Raw genomic sequence first — 22,945 nt, forward strand, 5'->3', positions numbered from 1 at the left:
AACAACCTTCTCTCATGAAGTTGTGGAGGGCAACAAGGTCTCCCCCAAGCTTCCTGTTCTTTTGGGTGAGCCATGCTTCTCCAGGAGAATGCTGTGGCACCAAGGGCTTTACTGAAGTCCATGTAGTCATGTCCACAGCCTTTCCCTCATGCAATGGAGAGGTTACCTGGTCATAAAAGAGGATCAGGTTAGTCAGGAAGGGCCTGCCTTTCCTAAATCCATGCTATGGCCTAATCCTCTGGTTGTATTGTACATACTAATAAACTAGCAAATGCAACTTAGTGCCCAAGCTTCTTCATAAGCTGCCCAAAAGGGCAACTAAGATGAGGTGGTAAAGTTTCCACCTACATTATGGTAGAAAAGAGTTACACTCTAAACTGAAATTTATTTTAAAAACAGTGTGGATAGATAAAGCACACTTGTTTCATATTTCACAGAATAGTTTGGATGGGAAGTGACCTTCAAGGTCATCCAGTTCCAACCCCTCTACCACTGGCAGGGATAACTTCCACTAGATCAGGTTGCTCAGGGCTCCATCTAACCCATTGAATGCTTCCAGGGATGGGGCACACACAGCTTCTCTGGGCAGCCTATGCCAGTGCCTCACCACTCTCACCATAACAAAATTCTTCCTGGTATATAATCTAAACCTAGTCTCTTTCATTTTGAAGCCACTCCCCCTTGCCCTCACCTTTGTAAGAAGTCTCTCACCATCTTTCTTGTAGACTCTCTTCAAGTACTGGAAGACTACAATTAAGTCACCCCAAAGTCTTCTCTAGGCTGAACAATCCCAGTTCTTTCAGCCTTTCCTCATAGGAGAGGTGCTCTAGTCCCCTCCATCAGCTTGGTAACCCTCCTCTGAACTGGCCTGATTGCCAGGAGAAAGGAAAAAACAGTGAGAAGGGGGGGAGGAAGGTAAAAAAACAAGAGAAAACCAGGGAACAGCAACACCCAACACCATGGGTTAAGTAAGTACTGTTAAACTTTGCCCCACTCAAGACTCTCAGCAAGGGCTCCAACACCTCACACACACAGCTGCCACAGCAGCACGGGCGACATGCGAGCTTCCCGCACTTCCGAGAGCAGAGAAACCTCCTCCTTTCCCCGCCCAGCCGGCCGAGCGCAGCCCAGAGCTGCCAAGGACTGACATGGCGGCTGCGCCCTCACGGCCCCGCGCGGCGCATGCCCCACCACCACCACCGCCGCCGCCCGCCCGCGGCGCGCTCTGACGCGGTGAGCGTAAACAAAGCGGCGCCCTGTGGGAAGAGGGAAGCGCTACGTGCAGGAAGAGGGAGCCTCCATCTTAGGCGCTCGTCGCGGCGGCGGGATGGCGACGGATGGCCGGGAGGAGAAGGGTATGTGGCGGTAGAGAGGGGGGCAAGCGTTAGGCCCCGGGGAAGGGGGAAGGCTCAGGCGGGGATCGGGCCCCCGCCTGAGCCTTCCGCCCTCCCCGGGGCCACCTTGGAAGCTGGTGCTGGGCCTTCAGCCGGGAGACTTGCGTCTCCTCCGGGGGAGCGGAGGGGCGGCGAGGTCAGGGATGACCCTTCGAGGATGATTTTGTTTTTTGCGGAAGCGCTGCCTGTGTTTTGTTGGGGAGCAGGAGGTAATAGGGCCCCCCATACTTTGGTGTCCCGACAGCAGCGGGCTCGGGGCAAGGTGACTCGAGCAGCGCGAAGAGAGAGAAGTTCGTGGGCCGTAAGTTTTACATCATCGACAGCGAGTTACTGCAGGTTATGTTTTCGCAAAAAGTATTTGCTATTTTTATTGCGGCTTTTTGTTTCTGCTTGGATTGCTAGGCCGTTTTGGTTTTGGGTTTTTTTGCACGGTTTTCTGTGGGGGGATGTAGTTACTTTAGTAAGCAGAAATTTGTGTTGGAATCTTACTTTGCCGATTGTTGCTCGGCTTTTTGCAGTGAGCTGTGAATTCTGGGCACTGTGGATAAATAAATTTGAGTTAGAGGAATCGGACGATTTCAGAGTTATTACTCTGGAATAATAATAATAATCTAGGGCAATTAGTGTCGAATAATAGAATCACAGCTCTTATGAGTGGCTACCGCTATCCACGGAAGCCGAAGTGATCCGCATGTTATCTGTGAGATTATGTCAGTCAGTCCTCACGAAATAACCTCTTTAAGAAGCCAAACCAGAGTTAGGTGTAGCAGATTGCCATTTGGTGGTTAGTGCAGAGAGTTGCGGAGTTATAAAAAGGACAAAGTATCACTAGGGTAGTGTGGCTTGGATTGTGTTCATTTGGATTTCTGTGGAGAGTAATGCTTCCTGTAAAGCCTTTTGCAGGATATGTGTCCACAAAATGGCTTTGTTGGAGTGGTAAAGGTTTGCTGTCTGGTATTTATTTTGAAACTATATGACATGGAAAATTCCCAGTAGATTTTGTCAGAGCTGATAAATAAAATTACTGATGGTGCTTGATCCTTAGTGGTATTATTGTAAGACTGGTAGATGGGATATGATCAGGTTGCGTCAGAACAGATCTGATCGCCCACTGTGGATGAGCCGTGAATTTGAAATGTTTGCTGTTGTCATCTATAAATTTCTCTTCATATAAGTATTTATCCACTTGGGCTGGAATTTTTTTTTAGTGTTTGTTAATCGCTGCCAGTGGTGAAGTTATATTTTTACTTTAATTTGGTTTTAATTATTTCTCATGTGAAAGGGGTTATTTTGACTGAATAACAAGTGTTGATGCACGTTTGCAGCTAAACTGATCTCTGCTGTAAGTGCTCCCATTGGAAGAGAAATGCCATTTTACCACTTTAAAAAAGCAAAAATAAGGCTTGCAGACCTGTTTAGGTTTAGATCACAGGGTCTTATTTCTTTGGTGTGCCAAATCGGATTTTTCCTTGGACCCTTCCAGTAGTTCTAATTCTCCTGGGCAGCAGACGAAATGGCCTCCCAGGCTACCTTCCTGCTATTTTGGGTGAGTTAAATTTGTTCATGGAAGGATCCCACAAAAGACAAGCGGCAGGAGAGCCCTGTTGGGAGTATCTGTCACAGAAAGAACTCATTTGGTCCCTCCCTTTTCTGTGGTGATGGACTATAAAACACCTGTCCTCTGCCATTTTTCTGTTTCTGCTTTTGCTGATAGTTCTCTGAGATAATTTGGCTCTTCAGGTTGAACACTGACAGTGGTGGTTCAGTGAGAGAAATGATCTTGTGCAAGTCAGTCAAGCAGCGTATCCAGTGCGAGACAGGAAGCAGGCTGCTGAATGAATCTGGAGATGTGCTTCTAAACAAGTCTGGTCGATGTGCCTATAGAAGGGGATGGGGGATCCTGCTCCTGTCTCCTGCACCCTCTTTAACATTCCAGCTGCAAATGAGGCCCATCTAACCTGGAAGGGATTTAGGAGAGAGTGTGTATCAGAGTTGCATTTTCTGTTAAATTTTCCTTCTCATACTTCTGATGAGCTGATACTGGAGTCTTTTAGCACTTTCCAATGCTGCTGCAGTAGGTAGGTTAAACCTAGTTTACTCAAGTATGCTGTTGTCTCACCAAGAGGGAAACAAATCTAAGGTTCAATACATGTGATTTGAGATGGATGATATGTTTAATTTTCTAATCTCAGTGCACCTCTTTTTCATTAGTGTCCAGTAAAAAAACCTTGTGCTCTAGACTTGCCAGGCTTCCTGTGGACAAGCAGAATGCAAGCCAGGAAATTGCATCCCATGTTTGGCAGTTACACAGCCATGAATCTGACTCTCATATATTTATCAGTTACAGCAAGAATATTTGCTATAGATGTATGTCTACAAACATAAAGGGCTGTTCCTAAGAGAATTGTGATGCAAGTTTGTGTTGCATTTAAATGCCTGCTAACTGTAAACTGGCAGGGGAAGGTTTGATCCTCTTCACTCTGCACCATTTCCTTTGCATTAGAGACACCAACTGAGCAGTCCAGGGATCACTTCTGCATTCCCCTACCACTGAAAGTGTGGAGAAGTGCCAGCAGGAAAGTTAGTGCACATGCTGACTTCAGATTTGGTAGTATAGAGTAGAGAGACAATTTTAATACTAATTTTTATATATATATATATATGTAGTGTGGGTTATGTTTGGGGTTTTTCAATATCAAGCTGTAAGTTTTATTTTGTGGCTCAGCTCAATATTTTGAGATAGACAAGCTGCCAAACTCTGGAGGACTTAATTGCTGCATTACCTCAGTTTCATGCTGTACTGGAGTCCTTACCTTGTGTCTGCTGTGGATATTGTAAACCAGCTGAATCCTTGGAGGTTGCTCTGGTTTCTTTTTCCTGAGCACAGAAAATGCAATCAATCACAATGTGGGAAGAACTAAGAATTTTGGAGAGATTCCAAAGTTAATAATTTTTTTATTTTTCCTTTGCATGTTTAGGCTTAGTTCACTCTTTTTAAAGTGCTTGGAATATAGATCTGCTACCCTAAAGCTTGTGACTCCTTCTTCTAATAGGATGACCATATATCCCTTTTGGTTTCAGGCAAAGTGAAACAGCCAGAAATTGTGACAGATTTTAAAATTTTGTGAGCAGGTGCGGTCATTTACTGCCTCTGGCATTAATTTTCTTTAACATTTGCCCTTCTGATCAAGTTGTGGGGGTTTTTTTCAGAACAATCAGAGTTGATGATGCAGCAAATAAATACTGTTTTCTCCATTATGTTTTTTCTATTTGTTAGTGAACCACAAAACCCACCATTCTAACACAGCTAATTCATCATGCGAGTTTCAGAATTTTGCAGAGATAAGGGTCCCTTCTTTTTACTAATGGCCCTCAGACTACCTCTTGGTCTCCCTTTTTCTAAAATTTTATGTTCAGCTTTCGTTTGTAGGTCAGCTTTTCTGAAAAGCTTTTGTGACATGAGGAGCCAACTTGGACCTTGTTTAGAGGTCTAAATACTTCTTGTGACATATTTTAATTTTTTTATTGCTCTACCTGATCCTTCCAAATGAAAGTGTAGAAATAAATCAAGAAGACATCAATTTTTTGCATTGTTGCTGATCTGTAGCCCTGAAAGAAATGTTTGGGTTTGTAACTACTAGTTCTGTGGTTTACATATCCAGACTTTTTATGGTTGGTTTTGACTTTTTTTGTGTATTTTCAGATGGTGAACTGAACGTTCTGGATGACATTTTGACTGATGCTCCTGACCAGGATGATGAGTTGTATAACCCTGACAGTGAGCAAGACAAAAGTGAGAAAAAGGGTATGTGACTTTGGTAGTGGTTGTTCTGCAGGAACATAAGTGGTAAAAATGTCTGTCTTATTTCAGTTAGTCTTTGAAGTAGTGGATTTTATAACTTGATTCAAAGAGTGAATGAGTTCCAAAAGTCTTTATTTCATGGACATGTACTTTTTCACCTGACCCTCCAAGCAAACAGTCAGATCCATTTCCTCAAGAGCAGTTGCTGAGTCTGGCTTGATCTGAATTCATTTGCTGTTAGAAAATTATTGTCCTTTTTGGCTCAGTGAAGTGAGATGGAAGTGGAGCAAAGGGGTTGCAAAGTCTGATTTCAGTTCAGTTCTTTATTTGGCTTTAGGCCAATCCCCTAAGCATTTAAATTAGGATTTCCAAGTGTAAAATCTGAGAAACAAATACATCTTAGAAGTAAAATACATGTTTTAGAACATGAGCTGTTCCTAAGAAGCAGTTTTTAGTGTTGCTGCAAAGCCTACAACTGGAAGATGTTCCCTATGACTGCAGCAAGGTAATTACCTAAAATAGAGGACGTAGAAGCCTCTGTACAGGTTTTGTTTTGATATCGGAAATAACACTGAACTTGATATTTCTTTCTATTTAAGGATCAAAAAGAAAAACTGACAGGATGGAAAATGCTGAAAGCAAGAGGCAAAAACCTTCTGTGCATTCCTCGAGGCAGATGATGCCAAAGCCTCCCAGTTCATCAGTTAGCAATAACAAGAGAATAGTGAGCACGAAAGGAAAGCTGGTGTCAGAGTACAAGACTGAGGAGTACCAGAGGTCTGACAGAAACAAGCGCCCAGATGGCGATCGGAAGATGCGAATGTCAAGCAGTTCCAGGGAACCTTATAAAGGACAACCAGAAAAATCTTACATGAGGAAGAGGGATATTGACAGAAGGGCAAAGTCTTCTACACCGGATGGTTCAGAGGTATTAAGTATTCTTGCTGCCTTATAAATAAAGCAATTTTATGAGACTTTTGTAAGGCACGTTCTCTTAGGACTGTGTGTGCATCCTGACAATGTTATATGACTGCTGATTCACTTTTTCTTTAAACATCAGAGAATCAGGCATGATGTGGATAGAAGACCAAGCAGATCTAGTCATTCTTCTAAAGAAGAGGTGAACTCTGAGGAATATTGTTCAGATCACGAGACTGGCAGTAGTGGTTCCTCTGAACAAGGCAACACAGAGAATGAGGAGGAAGGAATGGAAGAAGAGGAAGATGATGAAGGGGAGGAGGATGAAGAGGTGGAAGAAGATGGGGAGGAAGATGAAGAAGAGTATGAACAGGATGAGAGGGATCAGAAGGAAGGAAATGACTATGACACACGGAGTGAAGCCAGCGATTCTGATTCTGAATCTGCCTCTTTCACAGATGGGTCAGTCAGATCTGGGTCTGGTTCAGATGCATCAGGTAGGCAGCATCTTCCATGCTAATGTGAAATACCTTGCCACTGAAAGTTTGACTGCTTTGAATAATAACCACTTCCTGACCACGTCAAAAGTAAGCCGTGGTGGCAGAAGTCAGGAAGATGTTAATTATGAAATACCATAGGCAAGGAAAAAATGTACTGGAAAGTGGTAAAACAAAATTGTGAATATCCAGATTACTGTGTTGAGGATTCATTGTGTTCTTGACTGCTTTGGCCTTGCTGTTCAATGCTTTATAACACTAAAATTAGTACTTTCTTGGGTATCTAATGGCTTAGTTTTCCACATGGTTAATTTTAATTCAGCGTTGAGCTGTTTGGTGCCCATCTACATGAGTGACCAGGTAGACTGGAGTAGTAAAACATTAGGTCCCTGGGGAAGGATAGCTGAATCTTAAGTATTGCCTATGCTCAGCATAGGAAATCTAAACCTAAATTGAAATTATTAGGGCAAATTTAGAATGGAATAAATGTTTTAAGCAGAAACTAGAAACAATTGGTTTGTATTTGTATATTGTAAGTGGTCCTAACTTGCAGATGTGAAGTGCTAATGACGTAAATACTTTTGGGTTTGGCTGTTCGTTGTTTGTTTTTTCTAGGAAAGCAGCTTGCAATCCTGTTAAGATTCCTATTGTGTATCTTCCTTGTCTGAAGTCTCCATAGGTGGTCATCCTGCTTAATATGCTGCCTCTTTTAGCTCAGCTCTGCTGTATGGAATTAGAGACAGCAAGGTGTAACCTAAAGACAAGTGAAGCTGTAATAACTGTTCTAAAAAACTCTGTGGTATAATGTAACACTTTCTTAAGAGTGGAAATAATTGCCTGTGTTCCACAGTGTTTTTGTTTCCCTGTCTCTTACTGTTTTTGAGCTCTGAGCAAACGAGCTCATATCACTATTGCTACACAGTTTGTGCTAGATGTTGCGCATTTAAGTGAAGGCTGGAAAGAAACGCTAACCCACCCTTACTAAAAATATAATAATAATAAATTCTGTCTCTAAATATTGCACAGATTTAATAGATTTGTGCCAATCATCTTCCTTTTGTGAATGAAAAGCTTGAGTAACTAGCATTTGCTTCTTCTGTGCATGATAGTTTTGTGGCAACAACCACAATTTTAATGTGCAAGCCAAATGGTACCTTCACTTTTACTGATGCTATTTTCCTGTCTCATTACTTTTTAATCTCAACTTTGCCTGTGTTTAAAGTATGGCTTTTTTTTTTTATGGTTTCTTTTAGACGAGAAAAAGAAGGAGAGGAAGAGAGCTAGAGGTATCTCTCCAATTGTTTTTGACAGAAGTGGGAGTTCTGCATCAGAATCATATGCAGGTATTCTTCCCTTTTGTTGCTTGTCATTGTGACTTGCATCAAATCTTAATGTGTAACCTAAAATAAATGTAACTGGCTGTAGAGATTTATGGGGTCTGTAGCTTTGTATAATTTGGTATTGACTTCTGGCATGTTGTGTGTGGATACCTTTGGGGGGAAGTAGGCTTTCTTGTTACTTTAATGCTATTCTGTTGCTTAAGTGGAAATTTCACTTTTTTTTTATTTTTTTAAAACTTGGAAGATGATGATTCAGTGACTAGTTTTCTGAGTAGGAAATTGTTGAAATATTATTTAAAAAAAACAAACCCAAATCAAACAACCCAAAACTGAAACAAAAAAAACCAACAAAACAAAACACTCGTGCACATTGAATAGTATTTTTTGTGTGTGTGGGTGCGCGCCAGAAAGCATAATTTGTCATGAATGAAAATTGTATGGGACAAGGCTGTAGAAATTGTATATTATCTCTATTAAGGCTCAATCTGAACAAATGTACTTTGGCTAAACACAGGTTCAGAAAAGAAGCATGAGAAATTATCATCTTCCGTTCGTGCTGTCCAAAAAGGTATCATTTAAATTTGAATTTTTAATGCATGCCCCATAGCAAGCCATTGTCTCTGTTGATTAAATTACCTGTAAGTAGTGATGTTCTGATATAAATCAATTTAAGCACGTCATTGTTCTGAGCATGATAATTGAATCTTGAGCTACTTTTGCATGTTTTGAGAGCGATATGCAAAAAGTTCAGTTACTGTGCTCTTTGCAGAGGCAGCAAATTTAAAAAGGAAGTGCTTAAAGCTGCAAAGAGGAACAGCATTCACCATTCTCTATTGAACAGTTTGTGCTTGTTACGAGTGTTACCCATCATTTATGCAAAGATCCTTAAGCAAGGAAATAAGTCCTACATATCAGAACATCACTGAATCATGCTGATTTTATTTTACTTTTTTCTTTACTTGGATATCTGAGTTTTGGTTTGGTTTCCCCTGGCATTTTGTGCTCTGCAGCTTTGACTTTAAGTTGGGTGGTTGACTGTGATAATACATAGATAGGAAATGGGTGGGATACTGTGTATTTTGAAGGAAGCAAGCAACTATCTGTACTCAAAGCAGCCTGTTTGGTAAGTATTTACAGTTCAGCTTATTTGATACTTTGTTTTCTTTTCAGACCAAACAAGCAAACTTAAATACATTCTCCAAGATGCAAGATTCTTTCTCATCAAGAGTAATAACCATGAAAATGTATCACTTGCTAAGGCAAAGGTATGTTATATTTTCTTCAAACTCAGCCCTTTGTCTGTTTTCAGACACACTCACCTCAGTTTGGGAGAGTGTGTAGTTGGATGCGTTTTCTTCATTGCTTGGATCCCAGTGGATGCAGCAACAAAGCTGCTGTGCCTTTGTTCTTTGGCTTCCAGGGTAACCTAGAAAAGGTCCTGACCACTGGCCATTTATCTTGGCAAGAATGGGCTTAAAAGGGGCCTTAGGGTCTGTTTGGTAACATCCTAAGCCAGGCTCTGTCAGAATACTGGGATGGTATTTTCTCCCTCCATCAGCACCTCTGTTCCTATTGCTGTACTCTGAGAAGGTTCAGAAGGTTGTGTGGCTTTTTTCTAATGCTACATGAGTAGTTTTGATCAGGTGATTCAGGATCTGAAGCCTTACTGTGGAAATGTATGCCTAGCAGTGCTGGTGTGAGTGAGTTCTTTGGGAGGGATTCCAGAACACCAGATTCCAGCTGTTGAGGAATTGCACTAGGTGTCCATTGCACCACTCTGGTGGTTTTGTATTGGCATGTGTTCTTTGGAACAGGTCAGAGAGAAAATACTTGATTTGCTGTTACACAATATACATAGAGTAGGTGATTCTGTTAATGAAGATTTTCTAAATTAGGATGAAAGTAGCATCAAAATGATTAAACAAATCTCAGAGTCCTGGGCATGTTTGGTTCTCACCTCTCCTTCCACCTTTGAAGGTGCAGTGAACACCATTCTGACTGGTGACTCTGTAAACCAGTCTGTCCTTTTTTGTGCATCATCCACATATGGAGCTGCAGTAGTATCCTTGTTCCTGAAGTTATTGAAATGGATGCTTTGTTTCTCAGTGTAGCGACATCAGTGCTTTGATGTTGGACTTTCATCAAACTCACTTTTGTGGTGCCAGTGTAATAGGTTGTTGAGTTCACAGCAGGGCTTTACAAGCAGCCAAAAGCCATGTAATCTGACTGAAAGCTAGCAAAAACCCCAGATATTCTCTGGGGGCTATAGTGAATTACCAGAATCAGACAAATACTGGTCTGAGTTCAGAGTAGGGCATAAATACTTACCTGCACTAAAAAAATGCAAGGGAAGGAATGTTGACTTTGGTATGTATAGCCTATTCTGAGGCTGAAGCTTGTTTACCCAGAAAATGGATGGAGGAGTAATTCAATAAATTGTTATTCTATATCAGTTCAGCTGGCACCTTAAAACAGGTTGGGTTTTATTGTGTGGCTGCATAACAGCTGGTGAAATGGAAAAGATAATATTTAGTAGTAGGAGGAGATGTGTAGGGCTAAACAAAGTGATTTGTCTTGCCATTTCAAATTGTTACTTCGGTGTCTTTCATGTTGCTGGCATTTCACTGAAAGAATTTTAAAGTCTGCAGACTGTCTTCAGCAACTCTGCAGTACTATAGTCAAGTCTACCTGCCCACCTTTTAGTAGTATTCTGTTGGTTTTTCATAATTCCTGTGTGTTATATAATACATAAATTCCTTAAGTCACTTGAAACATATGTGAAAACTTTCACCCTTGCTATTTTTCAGTTAGCTGCCCATCATTATAATTACAATGGATGTCTTGTAGATGATCTAAATGCATCTTCAGTGTTCAAAAAAAGGTTGAAAAGCCAGTGTTTTAAAAGTTTTAGTACAAGGCAGGCTAAAATACTTCTTGATGGAAATTAATTTAGCAATATGTTTTTCTTTCTATTATCTTCTACTCCAGTACAATATTTTGGTCTTGTTTTCTTCATCTACATTACATATTTATGCTCGCTAAATCATTTGACATTAACTGTTATGTTTTGGTGATGGGGTGGGTGTTTTTCTGTTTTAGGGAGTATGGTCAACACTTCCAGTGAATGAAAAAAAGCTTAATGCTGCATTTAGATCAGCAAGGAGTGTTATTTTGATATTTTCTGTAAGAGAGAGTGGCAAATTCCAAGGTAAGGACAAGTGAGCTATTTTCAAGGTGAGTCAAAGTGAGTTCTATACTCAATAACCTTTCTGTTGTATCTTTGTTACAATTCATACAAAATCCTTCAGGGTTTGCAAGATTATCTTCAGAGTCCCATCATGGAGGATCACCTATACATTGGGTGCTGCCTGCAGGAATGAATGCAAAAATGTTGGGAGGTGTCTTTAAAATTGACTGGATTTGCAGGTAACCAATTGTGCGTTTATGTTGCTGTTAGTAACAAGGCATTATAATATAACTTTTGCGTATTACTCAAGTGCCAACAGCATCCTTCTGAAACTTGATTCAGCCAGAGATCTGTCCTCACTGCTCACTTGAATAGACAGCTGTGGATGAAAAAGATTTGTCCTTACATTAATTTTTTTTTCTGTTTTGATCTGACTGAACAAAGAAAATACTGCTGTTCTGAAGCAACATATGAAGTAGTGCAAGTATTGCATAATGTACAGGTTGTGAGCAGTATGTTCTTCCAGAAAAGATTTTAAATCTCTTATTAAGGAAAAAAGTTAACAGCAGTCCCATGAAACACATTGCATGGCTGTACAAGTACTTTGGACTGCCAGAAAGACTGAATGGAGGAAAAGTGAGACTTTAAATTAGAGAAAAATCTGTGTTGGAAAGGTCCTCTTGAAGCTACTGACTCCCACCTTCACTCAAAGCACTTCTAGCTTCATAGTTAGGTCAGTGCTCAGGGATTTAAGTATGTGCCAAGAGCTACCACATGTAGAGACTGGTCAGTGTATTCGGATGGTGAGATAATAAACAATCACAATCTCAATATTGCATGAAGATCAAAATACTCTCTTTTAAAGGAGGGCCTGTCATAGTAAGAACTATATTAGTTACTACTGGAGTAAGTCCAAGTGAAATCTTCAGTTACTAATATATAGACCATAAGAATATGTTCAGAGACTTAACAGTACAAATAATAACAGGATTATTTTATATGTAATCTCCTGCTGTATACATTTTTAGTTCTTTTCTTAATAACAAAAACTGAGGCAAAACTATAAATGGTGCCACTTGATATTTAGGCGGGAATTGCCGTTCACTAAATCTGCTCACCTGACCAATCCTTGGAACGAACATAAGCCAGTAAAGATTGGACGCGATGGACAGGTTTGTTAATTCTTACTTTTTTTTTTTCTATAACTGACATCCTGTAGTGCTTGCTTCCAGCTTAGAATGTGCAGGAGAGTAGGAATGTTTTATAGCAGTTACTTGGAGTAGAGTGCTATGGCAAAGGCATTTTGCTTCTCTCTAATGCTGTTGTGGAAGAAGGAAAAGGAAACAATACAGTGCCAATTCTGTTTTCACCTTTATGATAAACAATGTTTGCTTCAAAACTGTATAGTATTCTGAATTTGAAATGTGATGTGCCTTGCATTGTATAGTGTGCAAACCACATAGCATCAGGTTTTAAGAAAAAGGTCTGGTGTTTCCAGTTGTGCTCTGCATTACATTTTTTTTTATGTACTGTATTGCTTAAGGCATAGAGTCCCACTATAGAATATATGCTAAGCAAATTTCAAGTGGGGCTGGCTCTTTGTCTTGTCAGACATACCAGAGTTGCAAGTATGTTACTTCTGTCATTGTGTACCCAAGCTGTGGGTAAAATAACAGGTTCTGCTTTCTTAAGACAAGGTGGGAGGTAATTCTATACTGTATGGAAAATGTCAACTCCGTGTTGCGTTGTTTTGCCCACAGGTATGTTTGCTTTGTTGTGTAGCAGGAGAAAAACAATAGTTTTGGTACTGTTTTTAGTTTAGTGTGAACTTTAAAAAAAAAAAGTATTTCAGTTAACTTAGCTACTGTTAAATGGCCAAGGAAATTTATTTTTTTCCTAATGTTTTGTCTACAGTAGACTTGCAATCTGGATATGGGTTTCAGCTTTTTTCATCAAATTACTGTACTGTTACGGTTTGGACAAGCATTGCCTGATGCTTGCTCTTCCTGCTTTTCAAGTCTGCTTATTTCCTGAAATGGTTGTCCTTTATCCATTTATAATTGCACAACTGTGAATGGATCTCTCTTCTGAGGACATGTACACTGAAAATCTGCCTTTATGACATCATTTGGGAGGGTGTTCTGCAGGCCTGCAGTCACCAGTTTGAAGAAGCACTTCTTGGGATTGTTTTGCACCTGGCTCCTGCTAGATTTATTTGATGGCCCGAGTTGTTGTACTGGAAGAGAGAGTCAGCAAGTTCATGTCTGTCCCTTTCTCCTCCAGACAACTCGCGGTATCTGATGGTCCCATTATCTCCATCTTGTTCCCCATATCCCACATATTTCACTTTTAATCTAGGTTGGAGAGACCTGACCTTTTCAGTCATTGCATGTAGGAATTGTTGTATTAATTCATTTATTCTTGGTGCCCTGCTTTGAAGTTTTCCATTTCTATTGTCCCCCTATTTTTGAGATGCAAGGGCACAACTGCACCCAATATTTAAGGTGTGGGTGGAACATGAAATTCAATGTGATACAATGGCTTTCTTATTCCATGTTCTTTTCCTAATAACCCTAAGCACACAAACTGCTTGTTTTGACTGTGGTCAGACCATGAGTTGGTATTTTCATGGACCTGTCTACCATATAATGAAGAACTCATACTGAGAGGTAGTAGTCAACTTCATCTGGCCATAGCTTTGTGTGTGAAGCTGGGATGGATTTTTTTTCCTACGTGTGTCACTTTTCTTTCTGTAATAGGTAATCATTTTCTTTGTGATGAAAAACAGTCCTCTGATTTTATAGCAATGTGATTTTATAGTGATGTGGCCTGTATATCTTATGGGAAGATACAGTTACCCAAAGTGTTGGACTATTTAATGAAAATTCTAATTAGTACCTAAAGAGTTAAAGGTAATGTAAGTGAATTTTTGCTGTGTCTAGTGATACTGAAATCTCTTTGAAGTGTCCTTTTTTTTTGTTTTCCCTTAAGTGTCTGTTGTCAGTATATTTGGGGAGAGTTTTAATTTCTTCAGTTTATAAACCACTACTGAACTTCTAACTAATTCTAGGAAATTGAGCCGGAATGTGGAACCCAACTTTGTCTTCTCTTCCCTCCTGATGAAAGTATTGACTTGTATCAAGTCATTCATAAAATGAGGCACAAGAGAAGAATGCACTCACAACCCCGATCAAGAGGACGCCCATCCCGTCGAGACCCCGTTCGGGATGTGGGAAGGTTAGAAACGTTCTTTGGACTGATAATAGGCACATGTGTCAGAATAACGTGATGGAGGAATGTGATTCGTCAAAGCTTGCCCTGCGAAAAAGAAGAGAGAAAATCCTCAAATCAAGCTGCATGGACAAGTTTGTGGCTTCATTGAGGATTTCACATGGTTCCCCGGTCTGTCATTTTTCAAGAGGAAAATGGGGATCTTTGCTTTTGCAGAAAAAAGCTCTTAAAGTTCTGTCTCTAGTTTAGACTAGATCATTTATTGAGCTAATGCAACTTGTAATGCTAGCTGTAGGTAAGCTTGGCTTGATTATGAGCAGGCTAGATGGAGAGGAGGAAATATTTATGTGCCAAAAATGTGTTAATATCTTGTAAAAGCCTTTTCTTTCAGGTGTGTCTCTGGATAAGCCTTATCAAATATGGGACTTTTATAAGGATCACTTAGAATTTTGCAGAAGATGCCGCCTCATTTTGAGGATAAAATATTTAAGTTATTTTGATATTCAAGAGGAGCATTATTGGGACTGTTTCAAATTGTGTCACCGTGATGTGTTAACCCTATTGCCAAATATTCTCTAACATGTAACCACTGAATTCACACATCTTGCTGAGCTTCTGAAAACAGTAGGTTCTTTCCAAAAGGGATCAAGTGGCCCTTGGAGACCCGGCAACAAACCAAAAAGAATGGCTGTTGCTGTGTCTGTATATACAACCTTTCCAGATGCTGGCAGTACCTGTGGACTTTAAGTATTTTTAGAGGATCGACATGGTTATTGATCACTGCTTTATGAACTTAACATCATTTTCCAGAAAAAAGGGGGTATAACTTGTTACAGAATTGGAGAAGTCTTTGCAAAGAACTGATACTAGCCCTTCTGCCAAACACCTTTTCCCCGTGGTAGCCACTTTGCATACAGACTGATGTATGGTTTGGGCTGAAACCTTTGGTTAAGTTTCCTTTTTGTGGGAACATCCTGTGGTAGGTACAGAGCCCCAACAAGAGTCCCCATTTCCTTGAGCTTAAAAAAAGGACACTGTAACGAGTAGGTAGGAGGAAACCTGGCAGCGCCCCCCCTATTTTTGGCTTTAAAGGACTGAACACCAAGATGGCTTTTGGAGTTAAGCTAAGAGGTTTCCAGTGCAATAAAGTATATACAAGTGAAGGTTTTGTAATGGACTGCAAACTATACATATAACACCACCACACCTTCTCAAGCCTGCCAGGGCCTCCATTTATGTATGTGGCTTACAGCTTAAAGTCAGTAGTTGGACTACTATATGAACTGTTTCTATCATATTATATACCGGTCGTAAATGCACTCTCAAAACTACAAGAAAGCGGTATGTTTATTCTTTACACCAGCTTTTATTTTCTTTGATCTGAATTTGCTGTAGATGCAACTGCTTTGGTTTTTGGGCTTTTTGCTCATACTAAAGAATCTGCTTCCATTTTAAAAAGCTTAGTAACTGGGTATGGTGGGCTTTAATGACTGAAGTTGGGGAAGGGAGGGAGAAGTCACTATTTATAAAACTAAAAGCTATATGAGCTTGTTACTCAGCTGGCAAGTTGCACAGTAATTAAGCAATATAAGAAAGTGTTAATGTCTTGTCATAATGAATTATACTGTTGGGGAGGGGGAGGGGGGTGAGAAGGGAATGGTTCTGTAGCTGCTTTGTGTTTAGAAACACTGTTACATTAGCACTAGAGTCTCCCAGTACAGTAATGTTTATGTACCTTGGAGCAAAATAAGCACCCAGTTGTCAGCTCTTTTTTGAGCCTAACAGCAACTGGAATGTAACTTTATAAGGAAGAGCAGAGTTTTTAATATCTCTTCTGTCAAAGAGCTGCTTTTATAGAAAACAGCCGTAATTATTTTAATTATTGGGAAGCTTGAGTGTTATTAAATTGAAAAATGCACCAGTGCATTGCTAGTAAGTTGCTTAGAACAGAAATTATTAGAAATAATATAATTGGCCTATTCAATTAGGGAAGTCACAGTTAAAAGTTGCAATTTCACAAAGCATGCAGAGTTTTATTTATAAATGTTGTGGAAGTAGACCTTTTATTGAATTCTTTACCCATTAGCTATGAAATGCAGTAGTCTTCATACCCTCTGACTGCAATGTACTGTGAAATTCTTTGTTGTCCAGTAGGTGTTTCAAAATGTAATGTGGAAAGTGTAATGTTAATGCCTAAGCTTGAGTTTGGTTTAGACAAATTTGTTACCTTTTGTTTGGGATGAAGATACGGTTTGGTAGAGTTCCTTCCTTAACTACCAAAATTCCTGTAGACAGAAAGTAACAGTGGAGTGTATGTAATTGAGCTGTTTCTGATTCTTTCAGTTCAGATTTAAAGCTGTAGAATATTTTGAAGCAAATAGAGTTGAGAATGATTACATTGATATCCTGGGCAGCTCAGACTATTCCTATGAGGTATTCTGCTGTGACAAATGCTCCAAGCAACCTTGTTTAATCTTTGATATCTAATTTGTGTAGGCGTCGACCAGAAGATTATGATATTCATAACAGCAGAAAGAAACCAAGGATTGACTATCCCCCTGAGTTTCACCAAAGACCAGGTTAATATCTTACTATGAAGATTTGTGTGCACCAATTCATGAGTATTTTCTCTTTTAGCATATCCTCGTTAATTCAAAAGTAAAATACTGATATAACTTGGATATAAAAATGTGACTTGTTTTAAGTGCTGCCTGCTGCTTTAACCCACCTCTCGAAGAAGTCAGTGACACAGTTTCACTGGTTTGAGAGCTGAGTTTAACCTAGGCTGAGCCCTTTTTAAGAGCGTTGAATTGTGTTCATTGTTGTGAATGATCTTCTCAAGTGCTGTGTTAATATGGGCACAAAAATAGATCTGACCTACTTGTCAAGATGCTAATCATCAAATGAAAATGTTTGAGAAATTTCCACCTGGGAACATCAGCTGAGACTGTGTGACTAGTAGCCTTTGTGTGGAGATGATGGTAGACATTCAGTTGTGTTTTCAGAGAGAGTTTTTTTTACAAGCTTGACATGAGTTAGGGAGGATGCAGTTGCACTGCATTTTACAAGAGGATCTAATGATGAAGGGAAGTTTGTTGTTCCCTAGAAAGAAGTGTTTGCAGTGGTACTACAGCAACAGCATTGCTCGTGGCAGCTTTTTTTTTTCCTTCAGAAAGCAGCTATTAAGAATTTGTTGCTTTTAGTCTACCAAATTGTGCTTCACATCTCTTAGAAAAGCGCCTTCTCCTATTTCAGTCGTAGATTTCTAAACCTGTTCAGAACATGCCTGTATCTGTCCAGCTTGTCTGCAAAGACTGCATTCTTTTATGCAAAAAGTGTTGTTGCTGCTCTGCATCTTTCTAAGGCCATTGTTTAAAAAACAGGACAAGATTCTTTAAAAAATAATGAAGGTCACTATTTTATTGTAGTGCAAGCATGCCTGATGTTTTGCACCGTTCTACTGAGCTCTTTAAAGGGATTTACTGAAGCTGTAAGAATTCTTTGCCCTGTGGGGCTTTTCCAGATACTTTTTAGTTTGTTTTTAATTTCCTGTATAGCGTTGTATCCAAAACATATTGGGAAATTAGCTTTTTACTGAATACACATTCTACTGAATACACAGTTAGGAAGTAGTAACAGCCACGTGCTAAATGCCTGGAGGCAGCACTCTTCAAATTCATGTGCATTCCTAATTCATTTGACTAAATTTCAAGTCTTTATTTGCACAGTTTCCCTCTTGTATATTTGTTGGTACTGTGTGCAAGTTCTTAATGGGTTTGTTGATGTCACTTTTTTATTATACTACTTGTCTGCATTGTCTATTAGAAGCTGTAAGTTTTCAAGAGTTATTTTTAAAGTGAGGGTAATAGCAGGTAGACATAATTTTGTAGTAGCCACAAAATGAAAGGATACTTTCTAATGAATATAGTTTTTAAGATTGTTAACTTGAGACAGTAAATTGAATTAATACTGCTTGATGTTCGAACAGGGTATATAAAGGATCCCAGATATCCCGAAGTAGACAGGTAAGGTGTGTTCATGTTACTCATTTAATGTCCTGGTAACTTGTCTGCACGGATAAGTTGGATTTAGTTCTATAAATTTTTATTCCCAACAGACGATTTTCAGGAGTTCGACGAGATGTATTTTTAAATGGGGTAAGTTACTGCATGCATTTTTTTGGGCAACTTTATAGTCATCTTTCTGCACTTCCAAAGGACACTCAACACAAATTTTAATATTACTGTCTTTCATTTTAGTCCTACAATGATTACGTGAGGGAGTTCCACAACATGGGACCACCACCACCATGGCAAGGAATGGTTTGTGTCTTGTTGAATTTGATTTTTCTCCTTAGCATACAGCTTCTTTTTGTTTCCCCCAAAGGAGGCTGCCATATTCAGTGTGCTCTCAACTCTTCGCTTTTCCTAAAATGTATCTTGGCTGTAACAGTGTAAAAATTTTAGGGGAAAAATACTTATTATAAGTATTTTGAAATATACTTTCAACAGTAGTCTGGCATTTTTAGTAAGCTCTGAACAAATAGCAGAACCCTCCTTTAGTCTTGATGGGAGGGTGTGATCACATTCTGTATCCTGCTAAATGTTGATGGTACTTGGCTCTCAAACAGCAAATGCATTCAAACATGTGGACTTGTTGAAGAGGCTCATGGAATGGGCTGCTGGGCTCTAGTGTTGTGCAGTCGCTTGCTTTTGGCTATGGCAATGAAGCATGCAGGAAACTAGCAAAATGTGCTGCACAACCTAATTAAACTAAGTCTTTCTGTATTACAGCCTCCACTGAAGTGCACTTTTTTCCCCAGAAAGATGAGCAGATACATGAGTGGACGTATCTACAACTGTGTAGATAGTTCACTTGTACAAGTTGTGGCCTTCATGTCAAGAGAAGTAGTCATAGTGAGGTTATTTTGGTTATATTTAGTAGTAAGTCTGGCCTGATTTTGTATACCTATAATGAGTCTTTTGGCTCTTGTTTGTACTGGCAATGAGCAAAAAGCAGTGCCAGATACAGAGATGCTCCTATAGCCTCTTATTTTTGTCAGCTGAAACACAACTCCTTACAACTGAAGGAAGTAAACAAGGTTGTCAGATGGGAGGGAAAACAGTTTTTTTAAACAGTTAAGCCTCCAGAAACTCCCTTTTTTTTTCCTCCTCCCCTCTTCTGCATGCAGTCCAAGTAGTTGTCCTAGAATCCAGTGCTTTCATTTACTTGCTTTGTAACAAAAATGCAAGCCAAGATGCTTTGGTACTAGGCAAAGGAGGACTATGCAGATTGAAGAAATGAAAGAAATCAGCCAAAATAGGTTTTGTTAAAAACAAAAAAAGAGGGCTAGCATTTTGTCAAATAATTTGACTTGCAAATTATTTGGTTTTTAATTTAGAATAGAAACAAATTCATAAGGAATGAGTATGACTTGTTTCTGTAAGAGCTCACTGGTTTGGGCAGAATTCACATTCTATACACAAAAGTTTAAAAAACCCAGAGCTGAAACTGCCACATTAAAATAGCAGAAGTTTTGTGTACGGTGTCGTATTGAGGCAGATGCAGATGGAAGGGATATTGGGCTGTGGGGGGCGGGGGGTGGTTACCAGACTTCTCCAAGCAATGGTAGAGAAGGAGTAAAGCATGCCAGCCCAATGGAAAGTAGTCTGCTGTTCAGTTAGGAGGCTGTGATCAGATTTATATAGATGCTGTGTTTTCCATCTGAATGATGCACTCCTTGTGTGCATTCCTTTGCTTCAACAAACTTCCTGTAACTTTCTTGTAGCCACCGTATCCAGGTATGGAGCAACCACCACACCACCCTTACTATCAGCACCATGCACCTCCACCTCAAGCTCACCCTCCATACTCAGGACACCATCCTGTACCCCATGAAGCGAGATACAGAGACAAACGAGTAGTAAGTGTCCACACAGACAGAGGGGATGCAAGTCTGCAGGCTGGAGAAGGAATCTGGAGTCCAGGGGTAGCCTAGCCTGAGCTTTGTTTGCTATGATAAACAGCATGTTTATGACCTGTATTAGAGTTCCTTGGAAAGATCAGTTGTTTAGATTGACTACACACTTACAGCAAATTTGAAAAGCCTTTCTCTCCCTGGTGAGGTGGAGGTGAAAAATTCTCATACTCTTAAACTGAGGTGTATGCTTAAATTGGCTTCTGGCTTGTCCACCTCTGAACATTTTCATCCTGAAACCTGGTTTGAGTAAGGACAGGGCTGTAACTTTGCTTGTGCTCATTGGCAACAAATTACTTTATCAGCAAAATTTTGTGTTTTAAAACTTCTTACAGACACATCAGAAAACAGGGTGGATTATTAAGTTTTCTGTTAGCTGACTTGGAAGCTCCTTAGCTTTCAGGTCTCTTGCTGGTGTCTGGCATTTGAACCCCAGATTCTGCACTTGGATGCTGGACAGTTGGTTTGGTTGGGTTTGCCTTTTTTTAAATACTGGGCTTTCTGAGGAGTTACAGCCAGCCTTATAGATAAGGGAGGGAATTCTGATCTGGGAAAGAAAATAGCAGAGCTCTCCTTTCATCACAGCACGACTATGACATGAGAGTAGATGACTTCCTTCGCCGCACACAAGCTGTTGTCAGCGGTCGGAGAAGCCGGCCCCGGGAGAGGGACCGAGAGCGGGAACGCGACCGGCCTCGAGATAATCGGAGAGACAGAGAACGGGACAGAGGCCGTGATCGGGAAAGGGAGAGAGAGAGGATTTGTGACCGGGACAGAGACAGAGGTGAAAGAGGTAGATACCGAAGATAATCTATCTGGAACAGTGCTCACTTGAATCAAAAAAAAGCTTGTATTTTTTTGTGTGTTTACAAGTAGTACATTTTATTTTCAGCTGTCTACTTAAAGTTCGTTGTGTAGAAGGATTTATAATGACCCTCTCTATTCCAAGCATGCAGTGAACTATGAACTGGAAAAATTCAAATAGGCCAAAAATAAAATACACAAAGCTGACACACAACTTCATGTTTCTATTGGAACAAAGTTGGAAGCAGCTAAGAATGTAGATATTGATTAATTCTCAATAAGTGTTCTACTTAGTGACTTCATTCTAGGTTTTTGAATACTGATGGATAACTGCCTTTTTTTTTTTTTTTTTTTTTGCTTTGATGTTTTCTTCCTGTAGTTTCATATGGTTCGATGGGAGAATGCTGCTATCAAGTATGCAAATACTGAAGTATGATCTCTTTCTTTTTTTTTGACGGTATGGCAGTGTTGTAGCAGCCTTTTTCCCCCTCCCCCCCCTCTTTCCCCCCCATTTTTTAACCCTATCTGTGAAGTCAAGTGGTTTATTTTCAGTCTTCAGTAAGGAAAGCAATATTAAGAAGACACTATTGATACTTAATTTTTAGCCTTTTTTAAAAATCTTCCTGTGTTCAGTAACATTTTGGTCAATTCTCTTGTCTGGTCTCTTTCCAAAATGTACACATTGCTTGGAATGTTCACAACCTGCGTGCGTGGAACCAGAAAATATTGCTGTATTCTACGTTGCTACCATTTTTTTTTATAAAAATAAATTGGTAACTATTGAAATGTTTAAAACTCCATGTTGGATTTCTTGGTTTTCTAAGCTTGACAGCTTTGCTAGATTCCAGCAGTTCTAGAAAAAGATCTATGTTCAGAAATAGTTCAAGTGTTCTTTGTGGTAAACAAAACTGATCTGAAGCCTGAATTAAGGAAAAGGACTGTTGATATAAAAGGTAATTGCATTTCTGTTTCCATAGTGAAGTGGCCAATAACTCCCTCAGCTCATCATAATTAAGGCCCTACGTCTTCAACATAATCATACGATCTTCAAGCTGCTGAGAGGCTGTCCTCAGCCACGACATACCTGTCTCAGGAATGTGTTAGTCCTGTAAGATCCAGAGTCTGTACCTATGCTCTTTGTAGTGATCACTTGTTACTTCTTTTAAATAAGAAGTATTTTATCTATGCCAATGGTAAAAATGTGAGGGGGGGTAAAAAAATTAAAACTTGTACTGAAAGTTCTTCAGTTTATCCAGCAATTTCCAACTTTCCAAAACTTGTAAGAGTAGCACTGCCTTGGTGGACTTCTTCATAAACTTCCTTCAGTGTCTTCTCATATAACAAATCCAGACTGTGCTTTAAACACCTTCAGCTCCACCCTGCTGGGGGCTGCAGCTGTTTTTATAAATGCTAGTATAGGACTGGCCACTGTGTGGCATTTGTGGAAATGTGGTTTATTGATCTGGCAACAGTTTGTGCTCTGCTTATTTTAGTCTACAGTCACAGTAGACATCTACATATGTTAGACAAAAGGTTAGATTTCCAATGTACAAATATGTTTGGCTTCTTTAAGCAGTACTAGAGGCTGAATATGTGTTTGGGCTCCTCAGCACAGTTTATTGTGCACAGAGAGGTAGTGCCTGCTAGCTGGAGGATTAGATCAGTCTGTCAGATGTAGAATACATTCTGTGTCTAATTGGAGAAATGTGTCACAGACCACCCTCATACTTTGATATCTTTCTCTGCATTATATACAGACTCTAAAATGAAGAGGGGGTTTTGGTTTTGAGGTTTT

General features: G+C 39.8%; 1 protein-coding gene across 4 annotated transcripts; it reads left to right on the forward strand.

Moving 5' to 3' along the window:
• Positions 1 to 1,197: 1,197 nt before the first annotated feature.
• Positions 1,198 to 21,948, forward strand: YTHDC1 (YTH N6-methyladenosine RNA binding protein C1). 4 transcript variants are annotated; one of them, XM_054633918.2, is made up of 18 exons: positions 1,198 to 1,355; positions 5,098 to 5,199; positions 5,796 to 6,124; positions 6,257 to 6,611; positions 7,865 to 7,954; positions 8,466 to 8,519; positions 9,122 to 9,216; positions 11,051 to 11,159; positions 11,260 to 11,377; positions 12,226 to 12,310; positions 14,209 to 14,375; positions 16,866 to 16,948; positions 18,358 to 18,394; positions 18,487 to 18,526; positions 18,629 to 18,691; positions 20,158 to 20,292; positions 20,932 to 21,139; positions 21,530 to 21,948. In XM_054633918.2, the coding sequence occupies exons 1-18, from the start codon at positions 1,328 to 1,330 to the stop codon at positions 21,577 to 21,579; spliced, it is 2,148 nt and encodes a 715-aa protein (XP_054489893.1). In that variant the 5' UTR covers positions 1,198 to 1,327; the 3' UTR covers positions 21,580 to 21,948. The 4 variants fall into 4 exon arrangements, with proteins under 4 accessions (XP_054489893.1, XP_054489894.1, XP_054489895.1 ...); XM_054633919.2 differs by having other exon boundaries at positions 20,932 to 21,948; XM_054633920.2 differs by lacking the exon at positions 8,466 to 8,519.
• The last annotated feature ends 997 nt before the right edge of the window (positions 21,949 to 22,945 follow it).

Source organism: Agelaius phoeniceus, chromosome 4 (genome assembly GCF_051311805.1).
Source record: "Agelaius phoeniceus isolate bAgePho1 chromosome 4, bAgePho1.hap1, whole genome shotgun sequence".
Lineage (NCBI taxonomy): Eukaryota > Metazoa > Chordata > Aves > Passeriformes > Icteridae > Agelaius > Agelaius phoeniceus.